At 52.2% G+C, this 25,000-nt stretch overlaps 5 protein-coding genes across 5 annotated transcripts in view; 2 read left to right on the plus strand and 3 right to left on the minus strand.

Moving 5' to 3' along the window:
• Positions 1 to 1,029: 1,029 nt before the first annotated feature.
• Positions 1,030 to 1,650, minus strand: EMWEY_00028130 (hypothetical protein, conserved; the record flags this gene model as incomplete). Its single annotated transcript, XM_013481351.1, has 1 exon — positions 1,030 to 1,650. The coding sequence occupies one exon, from the start codon at positions 1,648 to 1,650 to the stop codon at positions 1,030 to 1,032; it is 621 nt and encodes a 206-aa protein (XP_013336805.1).
• Positions 1,651 to 10,034: 8,384 nt separating this feature from the next.
• On the plus strand, positions 10,035 to 16,017 carry EMWEY_00028140 (histone deactylase, putative; the record flags this gene model as incomplete). Its single annotated transcript, XM_013481352.1, has 10 exons — positions 10,035 to 10,344; positions 10,554 to 12,130; positions 12,299 to 12,438; positions 12,565 to 12,839; positions 13,033 to 13,111; positions 13,265 to 13,344; positions 13,539 to 13,636; positions 13,776 to 13,980; positions 14,125 to 14,175; positions 14,312 to 16,017. 10 exons carry the CDS (start codon positions 10,035 to 10,037, stop codon positions 16,015 to 16,017), a joined length of 4,521 nt encoding a protein of 1,506 aa, XP_013336806.1.
• Positions 16,018 to 17,071: 1,054 nt separating this feature from the next.
• On the minus strand, positions 17,072 to 19,006 carry EMWEY_00028150 (DDRGK domain-containing protein 1 (Precursor), related; the record flags this gene model as incomplete). The annotated part of the gene is made up of 6 exons (XM_013481353.1): positions 17,072 to 17,143; positions 17,332 to 17,532; positions 17,634 to 17,780; positions 17,934 to 18,059; positions 18,261 to 18,594; positions 18,738 to 19,006. The coding sequence occupies 6 exons, from the start codon at positions 19,004 to 19,006 to the stop codon at positions 17,072 to 17,074; spliced, it is 1,149 nt and encodes a 382-aa protein (XP_013336807.1).
• A 1,371-nt stretch (positions 19,007 to 20,377) lies between these two features.
• Positions 20,378 to 21,796, plus strand: EMWEY_00028160 (hypothetical protein, conserved; the record flags this gene model as incomplete). The annotated part of the gene is made up of 1 exon (XM_013481354.1): positions 20,378 to 21,796. One exon carries the CDS (start codon positions 20,378 to 20,380, stop codon positions 21,794 to 21,796), a length of 1,419 nt encoding a protein of 472 aa, XP_013336808.1.
• Positions 21,797 to 22,238: 442 nt separating this feature from the next.
• Positions 22,239 to 25,000, minus strand: part of EMWEY_00028170 (hypothetical protein) — a gene marked incomplete at both ends in the record, with an annotated part of 3,840 nt that continues 1,078 nt past the window's right edge. The window contains 8 exons of the mRNA XM_013481355.1: positions 22,239 to 22,298; positions 22,392 to 22,469; positions 22,694 to 22,801; positions 22,988 to 23,110; positions 23,319 to 23,572; positions 23,791 to 23,869; positions 24,223 to 24,320; positions 24,544 to 24,650. Of these exons, the coding sequence (XP_013336809.1) occupies positions 22,239 to 22,298; positions 22,392 to 22,469; positions 22,694 to 22,801; positions 22,988 to 23,110; positions 23,319 to 23,572; positions 23,791 to 23,869; positions 24,223 to 24,320; positions 24,544 to 24,650 (907 nt within the window). The remainder of the gene's footprint in view (positions 22,299 to 22,391; positions 22,470 to 22,693; positions 22,802 to 22,987; positions 23,111 to 23,318; positions 23,573 to 23,790; positions 23,870 to 24,222; positions 24,321 to 24,543; positions 24,651 to 25,000) is intronic.

Genomic DNA, 25,000 nt, shown 5'->3' on the forward strand with positions numbered 1-25,000 from the left:
CATATATATATATATATATATATATATATATCAGCAGTCTAAGTACGGCAATTTCACATTTACATGTAGCCCGTATGGGACCGCGCTACCCAAGCACAAGCTGTAATATTCGGAAGGCGTGTGGTGGCGGAGGTCAACTGCTGTTCTTTGGAACTCCTTTGGCAAATAAATTGACACTATATGGATCTCAGAAATGTCTACAACTAGGGCCATGCATCTTCGCCATAGCATGTATCTTGGCGTGGAATTCCGGTGCCATGAGAGCTACCATTCAAGTACATGTGGAATATGATAAAACCCACAATTACAGCGGAAGCGTGGACTGTGAAACTATCAGAGAGCGTACGAACAGTGGACGCCCGTGTTATCTTCCTTGCAAGTGTGTATTATTTTTCTCATCCAACAGGGCTGCCTATGACAACTATTTCTGTTGATGTATGCGTGGGCAAGTGGACGATACAGAGTCTACGCTGACCACTCCGAATGCAGCGTCAATGTAGACGCTTCCTCATATCATAGATGTACAAATAATCCGCATTTTTTTGTGATAGTGGAAACAATCCCCGTTGTGTGCAATGCATCCAGAACAGCCACACAATTCGAATGTGCTGTGCACAAGTTAGCTGCAACTCAAAGTTGGCACTGCCGGTATTGCTATTGAGAGGCAGCAGGGAGAGAAACAGGTTTCTTCCACTTCAAAACCATGTCGCTGGGGAGAGGGGGCGGGGGGAGGTGGGCAAAAACATACTTAAAGAGCTAGGCGTCGCGCTTTTTCGCTTGTCATCCTATCAGAGCATGCTTATTGTTACCCCTGTTTTCCAGGGTTACAAGCGTGCCCACATGAGAAATTGAGCCTACTATAGTACACGTCCTCGCAGGGAAACTCTGACAAGTGCTAATCAGATTGAACGGTACTCTTCTGGCCTTCTGTCCTTGTGCGCTTAACGCCGTGTAGCAGATGCAAGGCGGTGCTGTCCTCTGACCGTTTTGGCCAGCTCTATCCGATACGGGGGCTCTGACTATTAGCCATCACTTTGCCGGAACACGACAGGCGTCTGCTTCCTGCTTCTCGTGCTGGTCTGCGGTGATTTCCCTATCGTCGCTAGGCTTGACGGTAGTCGCACTGAGACTGAGGCATATCTGCCCCAGTTGGTGTGACAGAGTTGATGCCATAGCAAATCCCTTTACAGCAACGAATCCGCTTCGCATATCTGCAATGAATGGGGTATAGGTGCAGCTGATGCCAGATGATGGAACGGCGGCGGCAAGGACGTCGAAAAAAATGGATCCGCAGAAGGCAAGAGAAGCCGCGGCTGCCAACGCAGCCGACATGGTCTTTCCTCCAGGCTGGAAAAGGCCATGAAAGGCTGCGGCCAAAATTGAGCCAGCGAAGGCTGCGGCGAGTCCAAGAAATACAGAATGACAGCGAAGCAGAAGTCCAGCCAAGGCTGTAGCCTGTTCCCCTACTAGTGGCATGAGGCCCGTAAACGGCTGCATGCATGCAGAACTCCAAAATGACTGGTGCAGCAGCACATATGCTAGGGGGAGAGCAAAAAACGCCAGGAAAAACATCTGGCTGCCTCCGGCAAGCCACTGTCGTGAATAGGCGGGTTCGGTCCTAGGCTTGCCAATATTCTGTAGGTGGCGCATTGTCTTAAAGGCGAACCAAAGGCCAACCAAACGCGAACCGTCTGCAAACAATGGGAAGACTAACTGGCACAACGGAGAAAAAGGTAATAGGAGAACTTGCGCAGATGCGATGCGTGGAGGGTACCCGTGAATGCCAGCCTTCGCACCTTCTGGGGACTGCCCAAAAAATGGCGGTTCCTGACGAGGTTCATGGGTTGCACTCCGCGGGAGGTGCAGCAACGGCCAAAACGAGGCATACGTTTTGATCAGATCCCACAATACAAACCCTATCAAGGTTTTCAAAACATGTGAAGACGACTTTTTCCGTAGCTCATGAAAGACGTCTGAAATATCAAAAGTTTTCTCCATTCCGGATTCAGCCAGAGGTTCGGTGGCTGCTAGCTCACGCACTGATAGGCTGCAAGAACCTTGATCGTATGCTTTCCTTTTCGAACCGCATATAGTTCCCACATAGCACATACACGCTAGGCAAATGCCTGGGAGCCCCGAGAAAAGAACGGACAGCGAACCCACACCTTGGAGAAGAGAGGGATGTGCCAGACCCAGCCTTTCTGTCAATACTAGCAAATATCCACAAGTTGTTACAACAGACAAGGTGGCCCAAATCATTTGTCGCCTCGTAAATGAAGGAGCCGTTTGTTTAACTTGCATTGGCGTGCACGGTGGCTGGCTTACAGTGCCGCTACTCTCCTTGACCTGCAAAGTAGTGCTTGATTGTTTACACGGTTCGCTGTGAGTCACTGGTTCATCCTCCTGACATTCAGCCACTGGTTCTCCCTCCTGCCACCCAATCACTGGTTCACTCTGTTGACATCCAGTAACTGGTTCATCCGCCTGACATTCATTAGGTGAAGGTACACCGGCCTTCCGCCCTTCATGATAATTCCAAGTAACCGCCAGTTCGGATGCATAGGGGTCACTGCTTATCTTACTACTGTTGGCCGAATCATCTGAGAAAGAAAATGCAATGTTCCTGGCAAGTTGCCTGTAAGAAGGGGGACGGACAGCCTGTGGTGACTTTTGTGGTGAAGTTGTTAGGATGAAGCTCGTGTCTGTAGGAGGAGAGATGGGCTGATCCCCTAGATTTCTCGCTTGTCTGTCTGTTAACTGGCTCCGCCTTCTACTTTTTGCCATGGTTGCTGATCAACAGAGATCTCGTAGTGATATTCCTGATGCATAAAGGTGAGCGCGATGGTCTTGTCAAAACGGTCGATTGTGCAGGATGTGTCAAAAATATAAAAGGAATTACAGTAGAACGCGAAAATAATAGCTTTTTTTGTCTTCCTAAATATAGAAGCAATATACTTTCAGCGTGCTTGCAGCATACTGAATTATATTGGGACGCGTTTCCTTAAGAAGATCTCAGTAATTTGCGCACAGAGGAGCACTGCTCGTTTGCATGCCCTATCGAGCTTACGGAAAGCGGGGAATGACCGTGGGCCCACAGCCATCCCAGTTGTTTACAAGAAGCGGAGGCCTATATGCTGGATAACTTAATATTTTCTTGCACATCCCAACTAGGTCTTTGAGCATTTATACCCGGCATATCGGTTGCTCTGTCAGATGACCCTAGCGGCCGCGCTTGGGGAACGAGATGTAATGCAGCTGTAGCGCACGAACGAGGGGAACTATCTACTTCTGTGCAGTAGAAAGCTGGTACGTGCAGTGTGCCAAAGCATTAATAACAATTCTTTGCGTTAGTATACTAAGCCCAGGAAGCATAGGCTGTACAAGAATGCACCGTGGGGCTGCCCGCCAGATGCATGCGTTGAGCCCTGGGGCTGGATGGCATAGATGCATGATCTAGTGGAATGTTAGCTTAGACAGGAAGAACATTCTTTCATGCAACCTGATGGAATTGGGTTGTTTTAGGCAGACGTCCAGTTGAGAGATCGTGAGTAGATCCCTTAAAGTGCAATACATTCATGCCGCCCCACCAGTTCTTTTTTGGTGCATTTGTAGTGCCGATGCTCAAACAGCATCTCTCACACATTTGTGCAAGTATTTCGCACAGGTCCTTGTGCTTTTTGGTGGGTTACAATCCACGCATCTGCAAAGTGTCAAGATCATGCAGTTTCTGCAGAACTGCTGGTGATTAGCATTCCGTGAAATTCAGAGGGTTGGTATGCTTAGGGCACTGAACAGTGTACTCCTAACATTATGCTAACCTCCTAACCTTCCGCGGTTGTGTATGAACGCCTACATAATCCAGTTCTAGTTAGGCTGAGCTGGAATGTTGCAATTGCATGAGCCTGGTGCGCTGCACTTTACACTACCATAGGCAGCTGAAGGTATGGCTTTGTCTGTCGGTTGTCGGTGCTTTGGACTGATGGTGTGCACGTACTTTTGGTATTTGAGCACTCCAAGATACGTCCGACCAAGCTTTGATACTCATTCGTCCTCTACCAATATTTTGTCCCATGTGCAAAAAGTAGCAATTTTCGTTGGCACTGGACACTGTCGAATATATCTCTGTAGCTCGACAAAAGCTACAACTGCCCCCTACTTGGATCTACTTTACGAGGTAACAGTATGAACAACGAAGAGCATACTCAACTATCGATGGAACAGCACCAAACCCCTTTACGTAATATAATTTGGTTTCATAAGCTAGAATACTTGTGATTCAAATGCCCTCATGAAAATGACTAAAATGCGGATTTAATGTATATCATCACAATTTACCCTCCACCCGTGGGAAGTGCACTTCAATCCCCATGACTTCTTAATTTCGGAATTGTGGTCTATCACGTTGACCAGTAACAGTGTACGCTACCACCTCTTACTGGTCCGCCCTTTAGCCAGCCGACGAAAGAACAGTGTGCGCTACCACCTCTTCTTTCGTCGGTTGGCTAAAGGGCGGCGCACTCAGCTACTCACCAGTCGCAAAACCAGTTTGTGACTTTCTTTGGGGGTTGAGGGAGTGCAGCGTCCCTTCCGAAAAGCGTAGCTCACCTGTCCTCAATGAGGCTGTTCAGACAGCAGTGGTCCACCGATGTTTCCACAGAATCAACATTCAAACGTGGCCTATTTAATGAGCTAATTGGAGTGGGTGGCAGCTAGCTCATCCTGTCTGCAGAGAAGTGGGAATAAGAGTAACATCTAGAGCCCGATGTGACTGATTTGCTACAGGCTGCTAACCTTGTGGCATTGAGAGAGCTCAGCAGAGCACATCAGGATCCCAATGTTCCACTACGATTAGCACTGCCTGTCGCGCGTGACTTCTGAGGCCCCATTAAAACCCTCAAATGTTTTCTATTGTTGTCTCACTTTTGAACTTTTCGTCCAGAAGAGACCTCGAACTCGACATTGGTGGATTAAGCCAACATGCGTGCACCATTGTACTACTGATGGGCTCGCTGATGGAAACCACTGAGTGCCCCTTTGCTGAAGCTTGAATGGTAAGCTACTGTCATTTTAGGGGATTCAACAGCTTCCCTACTATTTTTCTTGGGCCCAGAAGCTAAAGCAACGCCCACACGATACTACCCAATCGTGTGGCAGCCCACGTAGTGTTTACCGCGAAATTTAGTATAAAAGCTTTAAAAAAGTAGGGCTACACTTTTGGACGACCACAACTGATACCCTAGAAACACAAAACGTTAGACAAAACGGACCGGATAAGTTCCGAACAAGAGCAGGGACACAAGTAGCACATAGGCCGGCTGACCATCCGCTTTGGAGGCTGCCACAACGGAAGCCCCGCAATCCGGGATTTTTTTGCAATCCAGGGATTTGGTGAGTGGAGCAAGGGAAATGTGAGGAAGAAAAGCACTTCTTTCTTCATGCTAACTTAACTCATTTAAACCTTCAAGTGAACATAATGAGGTGCTTAAGAAGGTACTTCGGGTATTGGGGACTCTACAACACCTATTGTATTCAGTTTAGGGGCATAGGTAGTGTGTGTGGCAAGGCTAGGTAAAGTGTTGCAGTGAAGTCATGCCACCAACCCAACGTACAGTACTCGCGTATCCTGCCTCAATCACCAGTATGCTTGAACACCTCCAGAATCGCGCTTATCTTTCCTTAATGACCCCTTGGTGAACCAACTTCAAAACGCTAATATACCGCTTTTACGCGCCAACCACTATGCGGCGCTTGCCCTGGCGCCGCCAAGTTCAACGCCCCACAAGGCGCATTATGGCTGGCTTGGCATGACTGCAATACCGCATATAATGCCAGTAAACCACGGCGTATGAAGCCTACTTTCACTCTGCCGTCTGAGACTGCAGAACATTTTGGCCAGCGGAGGTCAGCGGGTCACAAGTTTCGCCAAACTCTCCTTGGCCAATTGCACGTGTTGCACGAAAACGACTCTATCGAGATTCGCACTCGTGGTTGAAGGGGAACGTGCATTTCTGTGTCGATTGGCTTTATCGACGAGCCGAAAACTCACCACTCTTGTGACACACCCGCCCTGTCCAAGTGACCCCTCGAGGGACTGCTGAGAGGCTCTCAATCCTGCTGGTGTCCGGAGCCTTGGCCAGGCAGCTCCCTACTATTCGAACGAACGTGGCAGACCAAAGGTCTGGCATGAGAGAGAATTTTTGCTATCTTCGTCGCACCGTAAACGTGTGCGGGCGTCTTCTACAGTTTTTGGCCTGTTCCGTTTGCAACGCTGCTCAGTCCTGCCACTTGCGTTTTGTGCTCTGCTCTGTCACAGTAAAAGCAGCTCGGCTAATCAGCACCCCTTACTTGTGAAGGCGCTGAATTCATAGGCATCCCCAGTTGCTTTGCTGCCCTTGAGAAGCGCTACCTTTAAAATGTGCAGGTTCTTCTGTACCCTTTGCTAAGGCATAGCCTGCCGGTTTCACTATTGTCTAGGTGTGGCTCACTTCCGCCCTCTGTGCACCAAATTCGTCATTTTCCTCAACAGACGCGTTTGTGGATCAATCTTGCTCCCATCTGGAGCTGGCCAACCGCTGCTTCGTTCCTGTGGAACTGTCCTTTGAGGGACTCGCCGGTAGCGGAACTTCATACGCTTGATGGGGCTTTGACCATTTACGATTGGTATTACTCGCTACACTTCGCCAGAACATCAGAGAGTGATTTTTTGCCGGGATATAGGCGTACTTGCTGAAAGATGGAGCACCCATGGTGTGTTCTTTGCCCGTGTTCAGGTTGTGCTATGCTGTTACGTTTGTGGCATTGTTGGCGGAAAGAGTGCCAGGGGAACCTTCCGTGAACGTTGAGTACGACTGCACAAATGAACTTTCCTAGATAACACACGAAGACCTCTGCGTTTATCCTACTCGAACACTGCACGATTTGCCTACAGAAATACGGGCAACCAATTCCACCGGCGTTCAATGAGTCCTACAGTCCAGAGATGTGCACCCACGCTCTTCATATTTGGAGGTCAGGCACGGGTGGAGACATTTTCTGCCGATTGCACTGACACCAACGCGCACGCTGCTGGCCAAATAGGCAGAGCATATTGTGAGTAGCCGAACAACCCTGGACCTTCCCCACCACTCGACGTACGGACACACGCTGACCCTTCCGAAAACGAATTTTACACCGCCTTGGGAAGTTTTTTAGAAATGGTTCTTCAACGAGTATGAAATGAATCCATCCAGCTAGATGCGGTGCCCTGCTGGGTTCGCAGCCTTTTTGACACCCGCAACAATGCGCTGCTCCTAGGCGTGACACGGCGGCGCATTCCCTGCACCTCCACGAGACCAATGTCTAAATTAGGAATCGATTTCGAGACCAAGTTGATGTCCTATCCTGCATCGCCCAAAGACCCAGCTGCAGACGTTCTGGGAGCTTGGGACCCCAGCAAACTTGCGCATGCGGAGTTGCAGAGACTGAATTGACAACACAGATATCTTGCTCAATGAAACTAAGCGTAGTCAATACCACAGAGGTGGCCCACAACATTGTGGGCGGGTTTTGAATAAGCATTAGCACCAATCAGCACGATGCGCTTAGCCTTAGCCTAAGGCACACGGGAGGTATATGGCTGCCTGGTAGAACTTGAGCGCAGCAGTCCGCCGCTCGTCTGGATTATAGAGGCCCCAACATCAACAAAACATGATTCAGGAACTGTTCGTGGGACGGACTTGGGCTGTCCCGGATTGTAGCACTGTATGAAGCAGCCACAGGTGACCACCCACGTATCCATTGCATGAAAGAATATTATAATCACTTTTCTGACAGCAACTAGGCTTCTACTTGCAACACATACAAGGGTAGAGGAACGCATGTACCAATCGTACCGAGGATCACCAAGACGCGCATGCATCGGCAAGGCTCCCCATACACAAGCACAGCAAAGGATGATTCAGCACCGCCTGCAGCAAAGCCATAACGTTAAACCGTTTGATACACCCAACTGCAAAGCCTGCTTTGCCTTTGTACCTGCCCACTGTGGAAGTCCACGGTGAACTGAGGTTTAACAGGCCATGCGAAAACGGTTCATGCACTTCTTCTTCTGGGCAGGCTGGTGACCACCAGGTGCCACGTAGGAGTTCTACGGTTGCTTACAGTATAACTGCTCGTATCATATGCTGGCATAGTTAACTTCACATGCGTGGCTACCTTGCAGCGGGAGCTGCATCGAGGCACGTCATAACCGTTTCGCCTAACCTCACATATGCAGCAAACCTGCACCCTTATGCCAGTGTGAGTAGGGCACATGTTGACTTGAGGGCACCTCATCTGCTTCTTGGCATATGTGAGAGTATTCTGCCCACACTTCTGCAGCTCGCGACTGTCAGGGGCTAACGTCGATAACTCCACTGCCGAAGATTGTCTCCAGACCCTCACCTTTACTCTGCGCCGCAGATGAATGTGTCAGTGGCCGCCGTTGTAGGTAAACACACCCGACAAAGGGAAGGCGGCTTAAGGTTTTTCAGCAAGTGAGGCCGTTGCATAAGTGAATAGGCTTCTGCAACGCTGCTGCCTGCACCCGGGCCAGCGGAAACTAACTCAGAAACTAGCGAGTCGACAGCCTGATCCACGGCTCACCAGGGAAGTGGCATTCTGAAAGGATCTTTTACTCACATAGAAATACCAACATCCTAGACGCTACCCTTAGTCACAACCCCGGTGCCCGCTGCAGCAAACTTGGGCAGTTGGGAGCGGTCCCGTGTGACTGCTGTTGCTCTTTCGCAAAAATTGCCATTTATTTGATAATAGAAAAAATTTTCATATAATCTTCAAACCATACACGAAATCATACGTCTATTTGCCTCAAAGCCGCACCCTACGTAGGGGCATCGCTGCGTGAGTGCCGCAGCAGCAGAGGCGCGGGGTGAGCAGCAGCGACAGCAGCAGCAGTAGCAGTATAACAGCAGCAGCAGCAGCAGCAGCAGCAGCAGCAGCAGCACCAGCACCAGCAGCAGGCGGCCATGCTATTACGGCTTTTCGCGGTCAGTTGCGGGCAAATTGCGTTTATTGTGTAGGAGCGGTTTATTTTTATTCTTCGAAGCGTAGTTGTTCAGTAAGGGGCGCCGAATGCAGGCGAGATTCTGGCTTTTGCTCCGCAGCAGCAGCAGCGGTGCGCAGGCAGCAGCAGCAGCAGCAGCAGCAGCAGCAGCACCCGGCCTGCTGCTGCTGCCCGTGTGCTGCAGCACAGCAGCAGTTGCTGCGTCGAGGCTTTCACGGGGCGATCCGTTCCTAAGGCTCGGCTTCGGTTCCAGCTGCTGTTTGGGAGCCTTTTAGGCTCCTTGTCTGGGTCCTTTGTGTATTTTTGTGGTTTAGGGGGGCGCAGCAGTGTCTCTTCTCCCACTTCACGGGGTATCACGACACCCCACGTGCAGCAGCGCAGCAGCGGCGGGGCCCGAAGCTGTCCGAGTTATAGCGGATAGACAAAAGATAAATATATGAGGCGGAGTTCGCCTCTACTATGCTTCTGAGCCCAAGGGACACCAGGGCAGAGCGGTACATGCTGTATGTATAACCGGCGCAAGAAGTATACTAAGAGGGCCCCCCGGCAGCTGCAGCTGCACGACTAGAGCAGCGCGCTGTCTGTATCCTCACCCCACACTAGCTCTTACGAGGGGTATAGCATCCTTGTAGTTTCTGAAGGAGCTGGTCTCCCTCTATCAGAGCCTCTGCAGCCGCTGGTGTTGAAAGGACTAACGGCCGCCGTAGCTACAACAGCGGCTTCGACGGGAACTGCAGCAGCAACTGCAGCAGCAGCTAGCAGAACAACAAGTGTAGGAACAGCAGCAGGCATAACAGCAACAGGTGTAGCAACAACAGTTGTAGCAGCGACAGGCATAGCAGCAACGGGCGGTTCAGCAACAGCAAGCACCGCAACAGGATATAAGTAGCTGCAGCGCTCAGTTTAGAAGCAACTGCAGCAGCAGCAGCAGAAATAACAGGTACATGAACTTCTCGGCTCAACAAAGCAGCAGCAGCTGCAGCAGACGCCGATGAAGCAGGAGGAGCTGCCACCTCCCCCCTCCGCCGCCTTGGGCATGGCGGACTGCCCGCTCTTCCTCACGTCTGAGGGCCGGCTCTTCTTTACAAATAACGGCATCAGCAGCGGCAGCGGTGAGGGAAGCAGCAGCAGCGGGGTGTCTGCTACACAGCAGCAGCCTCTGCTGCACCTCACGGGAGATGTTAGCTGTTACAGAGAAGGGTCCTTGCACCGCCTTATTGCCGCCAGGAATATTCCGGGGGTTCGGCAGTGGCTAAGCAATCCCATATGCAGAGATACAATCAACGACTTTAATCATGCAGGTGTGCTGCTGTTATTGCTGTTGTTGCTGCTGCTGTTGCTGTTGCTACTGTTACTACTGTTTCCGTTAGTGGTAGAGGTGTTGCTGCTTCCAGTCCTTTTGCTGGAGCGTACCCTCTGCCTGTTGTTGTTGCTGCTGCTGCTGTTGTTGCTGCTGTTGCTGCTGCTCCAGCTTTTGAAGGGCTACTGGTGTGGCTCTGTTGCTGCGCAGGCGAGACGCCTCTCCACGTGGCTTTGCATGTCTGCGAACCACGAATTCTCTCGCTATTGTTAAACCCACCTCCCCTTCAGCTGCCGACGGAGTGCGTCTTGAGCAGCAGCAGTAGCGGCAGCAACTGCGGCGATGGCACTACCGCGGGGCTGAGGCCTTCGTCGGGTCTGGGTACTGCTTGTGGCGGATGGCCGGGGGAATCGGGGGACGCGGCAACTGCCGCAGCAGAAGGAGCAGAAGGAATCTCGACGTCAACGACGACATCAGCAGCAGCTGCAGCTGCAGCAGCTGCAGCAGCTGCAGCAGCTGCAGCAGCCGCTGCTGCCGTGGTGGTGGATTTTTCCCTACCACTAGATGACTTGCCACCGCTGCACATCCTTGTCAGCCGATCATCCTTTGCAAGTGTACGCGTTGATGCTACAGAGTGCTTGCGGCGTCTGCTGCAGCACGTCGGGCTGCTGCATGCAGCAACGGGTGGATCCCGTATCTGTAGCCGTTGCTGCTTCACAGCTGCTGCCCCAAGCAGCAGCACCAGCAGCAGCTGCTGCACTAGCCCCAGCAACAGGAACTGCAACGACGACGATAGCAGCAACAGCAACAGCAAGGGCGCTGCGTGGATTGGCTGCTGCCAGCAAGAACTGGACTTAGATGCAACTGACGGCAGCGGGAGAACGGCGCTGCACGTTGCTGCTGCAGCGGGCGGCGCTGCTGCAGTGGAGTTGCTGCTGCATGCGGGGGCAGACCCGCTGCTCGCGGATAAGCGGGGTCAGCTAGCTTTGCATGCAGCTGTGGACAGCAGGTCAGTCGATTCACTACTGTTGCTGCTGGCGCACACATTCCCAGAAGACTGTTTCTACTGGAATGACAGTCTGCAGCAACCGCAGCAGGAGCGGCTGGTGGTGGGAAGCGCAGCAGAAGCGGGACTCCTTGGGACCGGTCTTGACAGCAGGGCCCCCAAGAAGGTGGTGCTGCAGCGGACAGAGAGGAGGCCGCTGCTGCAGTCTGCAAGCAGCAGCAGCTTGCTGTATCGCTTAGCAAGGCGGTGCGTGCGGCGATGCTCTTTCCGCTGCCTGGCTGCCGTTTTATCCTTCCCGATGGTTCGTGCGGACAAGTGCAACAGCAGCAGCAGCAACATCAACAGCAGCAATGGCGGAGGCGCAGCAGCAGCTGGTAGTACAGCGCCAGCGACCTGCATGGCGTTGCAGCTCCTTGACTTGGAACAGCTGCGTTCTCTGATAGTTGTTTCACGTCGCATTGGCTGCATGCATTTGCTGCTGTCTACCCTGATGGAGTTGATAGAGACGGAGCCGTCGGAGTTTGCTGTTGCAGCGCATGCAATAGAAGAGGCAACGGGGGGGAGAGGAGTTACACGGCTGCAGCAGGGGCCCCACCAGGTGTACGTACAGCAGCGCTGCAGCCGCAGCGGCCGCACGTTTCGGATTCTAGAGGCTACTGGGACGCTGCTTGCAACTCATGAGAACTGCATGCATCATCTGCCCCTCCCTGAGCCCGCGGACTTCCCCATTAAACGATTTAAACTAATGCAGAGATTCCCTGAGAACCCAAGTCGACTCGAGGTGCGCATTTCAGGTGTACTGACAGATACTGACACCACAGCTGAGCCGTCGTTCCCCCATACTGGTGTTTCAGGGTAGCTGCTGCTACTGCCGATGGTGCTACTGCCGCTGCTGCAACTGCTGCTGCTGACGCCCATTTCTCTGCTGCTACTGTTTCTTCTGGTGCAGGTGCTGGTTCATCCTTCCTCTGGGGTACTGCGGGCTTCTGAGTTCCGCCACCTGGAGTGGGCCGACAGCTCCCCTCCTGCCTCTCTTGCGGACATTCTGCGTGTTCACGACGTCAGCTACGTCTTCAGACTTAAACAAAAGTGAGAAATACAAAATATACATTTTATGCATGTATTGAAACGAAAGCACATCTCTATACAAGAACAACTGTATGAGTGCTTCAACGCGGTGCCTGCTTATTGCTGCTGCCTGGTGCTGTGCTTCAGAATCCGCAGTACATTCGGGACACGGTCAGTAAGCAAGCCGTGCAGCAGCAGCACGAGCAGCAGCAGCAGCTCCAGCAGCAGCAGCACCAGTAGCAGTACGAGCAGCAGCAGTTATGCTGGGCAGGGACCAATGGATCCCTATGCATATTCCTTTGCTGATGGAGACACCCCCGTAACGGCCCTCAGCTGGGAGGCAGCAACAAGTGCAGCAGGAACAGTCATTGCTGCAGTTGATGCTGTATGCACAGGCGCGAAAGTTAATGCATTCTGTGCAGGTGAGCAACGGGAGAGGCAACGGACGCTGCAGCAGCAGTTGCATCGGATGCTGCTGTTGCTGCCCCTGTACTTGGTGGTGGCTCTGTGCATCTCTTACGAAGGTTCCATTCGTTGACTAGTCTAAGCGCGCCTTTGTTGTTGCTGCTGCTAATGCTGCTGGTGCTGCTGTATCGTTTGGTGTTTTTGCTGCAGTGCGGCCTCCGGGGCACCACCTGGGGAGTTGGGGCGCAGCACAGACTTCACCTTACTCCCTCACGGACGAGGACATAGCGTAGGTTTTGGTGGTTTAGGGTTTAGGGTTTAGTTGTTCATTGAAAGGAAGGCAAGGGTGACGCATTTCAAGATCTTTTACTATTCGCTGCACTCGAGCCAGTAGGGTTTAGGGTTCATGGTTTAGGGTTTTGCGTTTGGGGTTTGTGTTCAGGGCTGGAAGTCAGGGTTTCTGTGTGCTGAACAACGTGGCGATAGGGGCGGCCTATGCTCGCTACCACTATGCCAACAAAGGTAGGGTATTCCTCTGCATGCATAACCGCAGTTCTTTTGTTTTCTCTTCTCCCTATTTGTTTTACTGTTCTTGCCTTTGCTTGTTGGGTATCAACTTCATATTGTTGCTCTAGCCATTGCCGCCTTCGAACTCATAGCGGATGCCCGCATGCTTACTAAGGGACCTTTGCTGCTGCTGCTGCTTCTTGCTGCAGGCATTCGGCGTATTGCAATCGTTGACTTCGACGCTCATCACGGCAACGGCACAGAACAGATCGTCCGCAACGTGGGGCTGAAGTTCAGAAAGCTGCAGGTAACAGCTCTAAACCCTAAACCCTTGTTGTCAGTTGTGTTGTGTAGGGGTAGGGAAGTCGGTTGCATTTCGTTGTTCTGCCTGGGCTGTACTGAAAGTTCATCAAGATGCCTTCGCTGTTCTTTTGGTATGTTTTCAGGGTCTGTCTGCGCTCCTCTCTGATGAGCAGCGCGTGCCTCGGGAGGGCGCCTGGGGCCGCCCCTATGGCGTGGGGGACGCCGAGGGGGCCCGGGGGCCTACAGAAGAAGGGGGGCCCCTTCAGGATGTACCCTTAGAGTTGCCCGTCTGGCTGGGGTGGAGAGACGACAGCGATGCAGCAGAACTGTTCTTCGCATCCATTCATGGTTAGACTTTGCTGCTGCTGCTGGTCCTGCTCCTGCTGGTGCTGGTGGTTGTGGCGTTGCCGTTGCTGCAAACCGAACTTGCTACTGCTGCCGCTGGAGGTTTACTGCATGTGCGTCTTCACAACTGCTGTTTGTTTGCTGCAGCCTTCGATGGGAATTTCTACCCAGGCACGGGAGCAGACTGCGAGGAGTTAGGTAAGCTTTTTTTCTTCTTTCCTCTTGCGTTGTTACAACAAGGAAGAAAAGACTTTCCCTTGTTCTCTATTTTGGGGTTTTTGCCCACCCTCCCTAACTTGCCGCTTCGGTTGTTGTTGCTTCTGTTGCGCTATAGGTGGACCCACCATAGTGAACGTGACGCTTCCGGTGCAGCACGCGTGTTCGAGTCCTGTGGAGGGGACGGAAGGAGAAAGCAGCTGCTGCCGGTGCTCTCGCTGCAACGTGCGTAGCTGCGTGGGTCCTGTACCGCGCACCTCCTCTCCAGAAGCAGGAGCAGCAGCAGCATCAGCAGCAGGAGCAGCAGGTTTTCGGTGTCACTGCTGCCGGCGCCCCGGTCTGTCGGCGCGTTCTGTGCGAGGGCGGGAGCTCTTCAGGCGGCGCGTGCTGCGGCGGCTTGAGGCCTTCAAGCCGGACTTGATTTTTTTGAGTGCGGGTTTCGATGGTCACATCCTGGACCCGATTGGGGGAGAGGCATTGGGCTGGACAGAAGAAGACTTCCACTGGCTGACGCTGCAGGTGCAGCAGGTCGCCCTCAGGTGCTGCAACGGCCGTTGTGTCAGTGTCCTTGAAGGAGGCTACAACGTACGAGGCGCAGCAGCTTCTCCTCTCTCGCGTTGTGTGAGGCAGCATGTGAGGGCCCTCGTTAAGGCAGCTCATTTGCAACTCGACGCACAACTCCGAGAAACCGCCGCCGCAGCTCAGGCTTCTGCTGCTACTGCGGCTGCCTCGGCAGGGGAGCATACAGCTCCGACTGCGGTTGCTGCAGCAGCTGCTGCCGCACAGGACCGCAAGGCCGCGGTGGACGTCGACAGCCACCGCACAACAACAGCGGCAGCACCAGCAGCGGCGGCAGCAGACGTGCTGCAGCAAGGTTTGCACACCCCTGGCTATGACGGCCACTGCAACAACGCGCAGGGGGCTTCTGGGACTGGGCCTCTATGGGAGGAGGTGGATTCTTCAGACTGCTGCAGCAGCAGCAGCAGCACCTTCGTCTCAGATGATGAATTTAGTGGCATGCCGGAAGATGGCAGGCCAGCAGACGACGGCCACGACGACGTCTTCGCTCCAGATATTGAACACTCGGAGCCGTCAGAGCAGGAGCCCTCAGAACCTCAGGGGGCCTTAGGAGGGGCCCCAGGAGGGGCCCCCGAAAGTCCCCAAGCGGCGTCACACCCGCAGACTTTCTGCGCTCAAGGGCCTGAAGGCGGCGGCCTGCAGCAGCAGCCGCAGCCTTTGCCATTCATACCTTCGGCTGCTACCGGGTTTGCCCCTCATCATCATAGCCTTGTTCCAAACCCCGCGGTGTATGGAGAACAGTCACCACCGTCGGCAGAGGATCCGTGCTTCAAGCTGCACATGATGGGGGCTGCTGCGGCAGCTGGAGTAGCCCCCACAGCTGCAGCAGCAGCAGCGGCAGCAACGGGTGGGCCTTGGAGCAGCAATGATGACTCGCGAGCTTTCCACACCATAAATGAAGGCCTAAGGAGCCCTTCGGCCATCTCATCGCTTTCAGAAGACACCGCGGCGGCATGCAGCGGCAGCTGCCCGGAGTCAGCTGCTGCAGCGGCAGCAGGAAAGCTGGACCAGCCGGCAGGGGGGGCTTTGCTTGTGGCAGGTGGAGCTGGTGAGGCCGCAGCTGCGGGTTCATCAGAGGGCGGTTTTCCTTTGCAGCAGGCTCCTCTTGCAGCCTCAACGAGCACCACCGTAGCAGAAAGGTTCCCCTGGGTGGGGGCCCCCGCAGCAGCAGCAGCGGGACAGCGGGGTCCCCCGGAGGGCCCTTGCAGCAAAGCAGAGAGGCTGCAGTATTTGTGTGGCTTCTAGGTGTTGCAGCAGACGCGGAGGAGGAGAAAGCACCCGAAAGCTGCAGCTGCGGTGTCTGCCAAGCTCCTAGGAAGCGCTGTGGTGGTTGTAGTGGCGCTGTTCACCAGATATGCATAATAAATATATGTTAATATAAATATACATTATATATTAATATATACGTTTGATATACGGAGCAGTGATTGGCTGCAGTTGAATGCGTTTTATGTGAGAAACAGACAGAAGCTGGGGGTTGTGCGGCAAGAAGGCGCTGCAGGTGTTCTCTATGGCTGCAGCGAGTGCCTGGGTCTGAATAATAATTGAAGCCACAGGCAGGCAGCTGAAGGGGTCGAGAGGAGACGCAACAGAAGAGAATCGCAGCAGCAAGCGGCCGGCGCCAGGTGGACTTCCAGCTCGCAGTTGGTTGCATGCATGCGTGCATGCATGCTTGGGGTGTTTGTATGTACGGCAGCGTTCTTTAGTTATTCGACTCTCACAGCGCAGTCCCGCCGCAACTGCCGTTGTGCATGCAGGGTCTCCCAGGATGCAGTTTGGGGCTTTGTTCGAATAGCAGTTCATAAGCCTTGGTCTCAGCCGAGTGCATGCGTGGGGAAGCCCCGCAGCACAGCAGCGCGGCGCGTCCAGCAGCAGTAGCAGCAGCAGTCTTCCCAGTGAACAGCTCAGGGACTACTGACTTGCCTCTGCTGCCGCTGGGCTCTCAATCTCTTTCGTTCTTTTTCTGAGCACTAAGTAATAAATAACCCGGGAACCCAAAATGAATCTGAATTCACCCATCTGTAGTATACATGCGTGCATGCTAGCATGCATGGACGCTGTAGTTGTCTGCTAGCTGCAGCAGCAGCCAAGTAGCATCGAAGCCGAGTGGCATGCACTTTCGAACGGCAGCAGCAACGCCGCGTGAGCTACCACCCGGCAACATCACTTGAGCAAAAGCACACACCGTAGGGAGGCTATTGCTGGCGCTACACGGCGGTTGCTGCTAGCAACTAGCTGCAGGACAGAACGATTAGCAGCAGCGAGACCAGCAACAGCAGCATGTGTGCGCTAGTGCCACTTAGTCCTCAGCAGCCGCAAGTTCGATGAGCCGCATAGATGCGCGTTGCTCCTCCTCTATCTTTGCCTTGTCCTGTATATAACACCCAACAGCATGCAGCCAGCCCCAATCCACCATCCCACAAACGCATCCCCAGCACAGCCGCAGCAGCCTCCCAGTAGGAGATTCTCAGAACATGATGTTTGCTGAATATACACAATATTTCAACAGCGTATGCAGAAATGCATGCATGCAGGCATGCATGCATATCTCCTACGTACCTCTTCTGATGGCGTAAGCTTAATGATGCGGTTGCAAATGGAGACGAGGTCCGTCTCCTTGCTAAACCTGCCTAGTTTTATAAGAGCTTCCGCAACTTGCTCCAGCTCCTCTTGGGTCAAACACAAGAAGCGGCCTCGGTCGTCTAACACACCGCACAGCCGCCCGCTTTCTCGTAGGGCCTCGATCCGCTTCACACATTCCTGTTCACACACCGTACACCCCTTATGCACCCTCGTGATTTGTAACAGACCATCACTGGTGCAGCATGCAACAAAAACGTTAATGCAAGGTATTAGATTACTTTAGTCTTGAGGCCGAACTCGGCAGCAATTTCCTCCAATTCTACCGCCTTGCGCATTTTAATGAACGTCAGAAACTGCTCCAACTGTCGCGCCTCCTCTTCTGGAGAAATATTCAACTCCCCCTCCGCCTCGATCTCAAATGTTTTCTGCCCACACAGAAACAGGCAAATGCATGCAAGCGCATGCATGCATGCATTTGCATGCAAGTGCATGCATCTGTACGTATGTCTAAAGAGCCCTCCTGCGCCTGACTGCCGGCTGCTGTTGATGGCCGCGCATTAAACACTTGGTGCTCAAACCCTAAACTCTGAGCCCCAAAACCTTGCCTTCCACTCTTCATATTCCTCCTGCTCCTTCTTGCGTTTCTCCTCAGCCAGCCTCTCCTCCTCTGCCTCGCGTTCCGCCCTCAATCTCTCTTTCTCCGCCTACAGAAGCAGTTGCAACAACAAACGCTCTGTTGCTGTCAAACCCTCCCTGACCTGCTGCTCATCTGTTATCTTTGCTGCATCTGTGTGTAGTGCTATCTATCGTTGCACACATTAAATCTGCACTTGGGGTATGTGAAGTGTCGAAGGAAAAAAGACTCAGCGGTGCATGCAGCCCCGACACCCAAGGGAAGTAAGTACCTGCCGCTTTCTGTAGGCCTCTTGCTTCGCCTGCTTGTGCGACATAGGAGGCGCTCCTTCGTTCTCTGAGTCGGAATCAGCAGCAGCAGCAGCAGCAGCTGCTGCTGCTGCTGCTGCTGACGGTGAAGCTGTTGAAGTCTCCGCTTGTTGCCGCCGCTGCTCGCGGCGTTGCTCCCTTTCCTCCCTCTTTTTCTGGGCAGCTTGCAGGTCTGAGCACGGGGCAGCGGCGGCCCTTGTGGCCCCAGACCCACCGCCTGCACCACCTCTCATGAGGTTCTCCATAGCTGAGCGGTCTGTTCTCCGTCTGCGAGTTTCAGTAACTCGAGGTGGCGCCCTGAAGGACGCGTAAAGTTGCAAACAACAAACGGAAAACAAATCATGAACAGTGTTAAAGTGCGCATGAAGAGGGAGCCCCATGGAAACTCAGAAGTGGTAGGCTCATGTGCCCAGGCTGTAATGTTTCGGGTCTAGGGTTACCCTGTAGGAGTCCTTTCTGCCGCCGGGTTCATGAACTTGGTGACAACCCATCCGACAAGAACGCAGAGCGTCGCGACAACAACGGCTGCTGCCGTAATGCTGATAGTTTGCGTCTCATCGCCTTCTAAAGGGGCTTTATGCTGGCGGGCAGAGGCCAAAACAATCCAGCGGCTGCAAAGTGTCAGTAAAGCCAAAGCAAAGCCCCAGAGCAACTTCTGCTGGAAAGACCGCCATTGAAGGCACGCGATGGCACCCTCGTGCTTCCCCATGATAGATAGGGGACACAGTAGGTGCTCGAGTCAACTGAAATTCAAATTCTGAAGCGTAAGCAGCAGGGATATGAATTGCTGCTGAATTCCCATCCGGTCGCCAGGAGAAGCGCAGAATGCAAACCGTTCAAGTGGCGCAGGAGGGGTGCAATGGCAACATTATCTATGTTGCAGTGACGAAGAAAACATGAAAAATGTGAATTATTGAGTGAGAAATAGTGGCGAGGCTGGCGTTAGCAGGGACAAAGCAAAACGCCGCGCCTATGTCTTGTTGAATCGGAAATTTGAACGGGTAAGAAGAAATTCCCTGAGTTTCGTTATAACGTAATACATGCACTACTATATGTGAAATACAATATTTCACTATTCAAAATGAATCCCATTGGTGAATACATGCGGCTATGCAGACAGCGAGAGTCACGCGGCACGAGCTCAAGCAAACAGACCCAGGGCAACGGAGAGCTGCTGCATGCAGGGCTTACGATTTCCCTAATCCTTCTAAATGCCTTTTTATTACAATGTTCACTGCAAAAGCTTCCAAGCTGTTCTTTTATGTGGGATATTTATGCGAATTTCTGCAACGCCTCATCACGAGCCCAGCAGTCACTGAACCGAAACGGGCGAATGACTGGAACTTAGTATCTAATACTGCACGGTTAAGTGTAAGAAAGTTAATAAATATATTCGCATTACCCTTCTACATTTGGTCAAGCTGTGTATTGTGGAGAAGTCCCCTCTGTAAGCTTCGCCTCCCCCCTCTTCCGGTCTTGCAAATGCACACGATGACGCCAAAATATCGGACTACACAAGGGGGATCGCAGCCTCTCTTCGCGACCTCTCTGAGTTACTCAGGTGTCTACGCAGATGTTGTCTCATTGTAAATGGAGTTTCTCGCGTTTTGCTCTGTGTCGAGTTCTTCCCCTTATCTGCCTCTGCGGGCGGCTGCAATACCAAACAAAGGACTGAGCTGAGGACCTTCCAATGGCTACTCGTCTTCCTCTGCTTCGTAAGGAAGCATCAAGGCTTCCTGTGCATGCATGCAGCTGCCATGTCAGTTGGGAAGGCGATTTGTTGTGCTCGCGCAGCAGTTTTTCTGGTACTTCCCACCTTTCATATGGCACTCTGCTGCGCGCAGCAGCTGGCAGCAGCACCATTAAACGGCCACGCCCCTCAACCAGCTATGCAATAGGCAGCTGCAGGCCTCCTTCTTCAATGTTTTGCTGCAGTCGTTCAGTATCGACCTGGGCTTCGGTGCCTCCATGGGTATATCCTGCTGTTGCTGCAACTACATTGGGTGTAGTGGCGCACCGGCGATGGTTTCAGCAGCAGCAAACGTTCATAGACTCGGGCGCATGTGCAGCAGCAGCAGATATGCTACAGGCGATCTCGGGGTGTACAGACAGCTCAATTGAGCAGTCGCTGTTCAGAAGCAAACTGCACGTCTCGGTTGGGGCGGAGACAGAATATGTCGTTCTGCCTAATCCTCAGAACCCAGCAGCAGTAGCTGCTTCGTTGGGTCTTGGTGCTTCAGCTGCTGGTGCTGCAGCAGCAGGAGCTGCTGCTGCTGGCTCAGGGGGTGTAGGTGACCTCCTGTTGTTCTTTCATGGTGGACTGTGTGGGAGCGACCAGCTCCTTGCCTCTGGGGTCTCTTTCCCACCCAATATTAGCCACCTCCTGTTGCTTAATAGGCAAGGGTACCTCCGTTCTTCGCTGCCTCCTTTATGGGAGCAGCAACAGCCGCAGCTCTTTAGGCCTAGACGCAGCAGGTCTTCTCTCCCCGTCACCGAGGAAAAAGACACGCTTTACAGACACCGCATGCGGCGTCAAGCAGCACTTTTTAATGATGTAGTCAGATGCGTGCAGCAGCAGCAGCAGCATCGGCAGCAGCAAGCGGTGCACCTGCTGGGGATGGGTGTGGGCTGCGCGCATGCAATTGCATACAGCCATTTCTTCCCTCAAGGAGTCCGGAGCATATCTCTGGTAGATCCGCAGCTGCAGCTGCATGCAAGGACTGCGGGGGGGGCCCTTGAGGAGCACGTCTTAAGGCGAGTTGGGGTGTACAGACACCTCGTAGATCGGCTTCTGCCAAGGGGAGCCACCAACATTCGCGTGCCTACTCCTAAGATTTCAGGGTTTGAGTTTCTTGCATCAGCAGCAGCACAGTACCTCCCACGGGCTGCTGTTTTCATGCTGCTGCATGCAACAGTAGCCAAGGCACACATGACAGCCCTGCCCTCGGTGCAGCAGCTGCTGCACGATCTGCAGCAGGAACCGTCACTGCAGCAGGTGCTGCAGCAAGTGCTGCTGCAGCAGATTCAGCACACCTCCGACACAACACACAACTCTCCTTCGCAAGGAGTTTCTCAATCCAACGTAGAGCAGCAGGCGCAGCAGCAGCAGCAGCAGCAGCATCTGTATCGGCCGCTGCTGCTGCGACTGCAGCATGCAACTGGCTGCTGCTACTTGGCTCAGCGCCTTGCGGGCTTCATTGAAGACTGTTTGCTGCTTTGGGGAGACTCCATAGAGGCCTCCGCTGCTGGTTGGCTGGGTGAGTGCTTCTCGGAGCTGCAAGTCCCGCGGCTGCTTTTGCATGCAAGCAGCAGCAGCAACAGCAGCAGCAGCAGCGAGCTGCAGAAGGCTTGTAAGGCCCCAGGGGCATCTCAGGCACCGCTGATAGTCCAGGATGTGCCTGGCGCACAGCCTCCCACGTTGTTGCTGACGCATGCAAAGCACATAAGCAGCGCGCTACAGCAGGTGCTGCAGCAACAGCAGCAGCAGCACGGTATCTGACTAGCTTCCCTGAAGCTTCCGAGGTGGGGCTTTAGGGCTTGCTAACTTAAAATGCATGCATTTGAAATGCATGCTTAGGGTTGTGTTGCTGCTGCTGCACTGCAGCAACTGGCTGCTCGTGCTGCAGCAGCAAAAACAGCTAAATGCTTCCTTATAAAGACAACTAATACTAAGGAAGCAATTAACATAAGAAAAGGCTGTCTAAGGGATCGAGCATCTACTGCTCCTCCCGCTAGCCTCTGTCGGACCTGCAGCAGACTGCTGAAGCATCATGACAAGCCCCTGCAGGTGCCCCTGCAGCAGCAGCAGAACGTCTTGCTGCCTGCGTATGCTGCAGCTACAATTGCTGCTGCTGCAGCAGCTGCTGCCGCAACAGCAGTGGCTGCTGTTGCAGCCATTGAGGCACAATAAAGTTAAGGATAAAATAAATATGTAACTTTATTTACTCGGACAGACTCTCCTGCAGCCAACCACCGATGGCTTGGATGCGAGTTTCAAGGATCTGCATGCAGCAGCAAGCAGCATACATATATTAACATTTTATTACCTCCTCTTTTAAGGGTTTAGGGTTTAGGGTTTAGGGTTTGGGACTTACCGAACTTATCGTCACCGCAGACTCGATGTAAGATGCGCACAGATTTGTGCGAACCCTTTGCCTTGCCTCCTCCATTAGCTGTCAGCACAAACAGCATGCAGCAGCAGCAGCAGCAGCAGCAGCATGCAGCAGCAGCAGCAAGTGCAGCAGCAGCAGAAACCTCTAGTTTTGTATTTTTTTCAGTAATGTTTGTTTTTCCTTTTATTCCTCTTTTGAATTCTTTTTAGCAATTAATTATTAACAATAATAATAACATTTATTATTTATTATTATTTATTTATTTATTTATTTATTTTTCTTACAGTATCGTCATCAAGAGTATAAGGGAAATCTACGGCGGAGGCGGAGCTCCGCCATGGCGGCAGCCCGATGAACTCTAATCGTTTTGCGGTATCCATAGCATCAACTATCTGCATGCACAAACCCTAAACCCTAAACCCTAAACCCTAAACCTTTGGGTTAATGTTGAATACCGGGACTGCAACCCCTGAGTGAGCCATCCAAAACCCTACGCCTCCATGGCACACCGAGGATGTACAGCATACACAGACCCTAAACCCTAAACCCTAAACCCTAAACCCTTATAAATTGCTGACTCCGCGCTGCTGTCCTTGTATACGGTCTAAGAATGCATGCAAGTAGGGCTTCGTTGCTTGCAAGACAGCCCCAAAGACATTCTCGCTGTTGCTGTTGGCCTTTGTGACCGTTTTGTTCCAGAGCTGCATGCAAACAGCAGCAGCAGCAGCAACAACAGCAGCAGCAACAACATTAGCATCGACTTGTTACCATTCCTTCTGCTATGCTGCTGCTGCTGCTGCAGTGCTGCTGTTTCTGCCCCGACCTCAGCACAAGACATCCAATATATTTATATATTTATATATTTATATATGTAGGGTTTAGGGTTTAGGGTTTAGGGTTTATGCTTACGGTGAGTTGTTGTAGTACAGAGAGGATAAGAGCAAGAGAGACAGAAGCAACTTGCGCTAATCCAAATAAGCCCTCAAAGATTGGCAATATTTTTCTTGATTCAGTAGCAGCAGCAGGAGCAGCAGGAGCAGCAGCAGCAGCAGCAGCAGCCGCAGGAGCATCAGCAGCAGTATCAGGAGCAACAGAGGGCCTAACTAAACCCTTCATCTCCCCAACACCATCCAATACAGAGGTGCAGCACATTAGGACGCATTCTGTACGTACACCCCACAGCAGCAGCAGCAACAGCAGCAGCAGCAGTGATACAAAGGATACAAAAGGGAGACAAAAAGGAGACACATAAAAAAGAGGCAAAAAAGGAGACAAAAAAGGAGACAAAAAAACGTAGAAAAGAAAAACAAAAAAGGAGACGAAAAAGGGGACGAAAAAGGAGACAAAAAAGGGGACAAAAAAAGGAGACAGTATAAATTACCTTGGCAGCCATCTAATGCCTCGCATAAATTATTAGATATGGAGACACATTCTTCATCAAACTTCTCCTTTGTATATCCCTGAATGCATGCATGCATGCATGCACAACAAATGCATGCATGCACAACAAATGCATGCATTCACAACAAATGCATGCATTCACAACAAATGCATGCATGCACAACAAATGCATGCATGCATGCACAACAAATGCATGCATGCACAACAAATGCATGCATGCATGCAGGCGCAATTCAAATGAATAGCGCCTTAAGGCCCAGGAAGTAACCCTAAACCCCAATAAACCCTAGCAGTAAACCCTAATCTAGGGTTTACTGAGTTATAGACTTACCTCTGTTTTTTTATGTAGGTCTACTGTTTGCTGCAGCACTTGCAGCATTCTGCATTGATGCCTATACACCCCAACTAGTACCCTGCAGCCGCTGCAGCAGCAGCGGGAGGCCCCAAGGGCCTCCGTCTGCCTAGCAGAGGCAGAAGGCCACGTAGAGCGGATACAGCCGCACTCAGGGCCTAAGAGACACCCACAAACCCTAAACCCTAAACCCTAAACCCTAGACCGTATATGTTGTAGGCAAAAGGAATCAAGACGGAGAATAACAGCAGCAGGCAGATGCAGAAACACACTAGAAAGCAATCATAAACCCTAATAAACCCTAATAAACCCTAATAAACCCTAATAAGTAGCAATAAAACCCTAAACCCTAATAAGAAAAAGAAGAGGGTATAAACTAACCATTGAGGACTTGTTGCAGTTCTGCTATATAACGATCTATATGACAAAGAAAAGATTTATTAAAATCTGCTGATGGCCGCATAATGGAGAAAAAAAGAAGAAGACGTCTGCAGCACACATAAACCCTAAACCCTAAACCCTAAACCCTAAACCCTAGCCCCGAAACCCTAGACCGTAGAACCTAAACCCTATATCCTAAGCTGTTGTTGTGTAGGGTTTGAGGTGACTCTTTACGTTTGCTGCTACACTGAAAGGGTTTAGGGTTTAGGGTTTAGGGTTTAGGTACCTTGCTCTGCCGGGTATGGAGCGACGGAGACAGCCGACGACGTCTTCAAAGGCAGAAGAGGAATAACAAGAAAATTGTGTGCTGTTGCATGCTGCTGCTGCTGCTGCTGTGCATGCAGAGGGGTTATCTTGGGGCTTTCGTGCTGCACAAGAAGGGGAGAGGCAGCAGCAG

Source organism: Eimeria maxima, genomic scaffold (assembly GCF_000499605.1).
Source record: "Eimeria maxima Weybridge genomic scaffold, Emw_scaff319, whole genome shotgun sequence".
Classification (NCBI taxonomy): Eukaryota; Apicomplexa; class Conoidasida; order Eucoccidiorida; family Eimeriidae; genus Eimeria; species Eimeria maxima.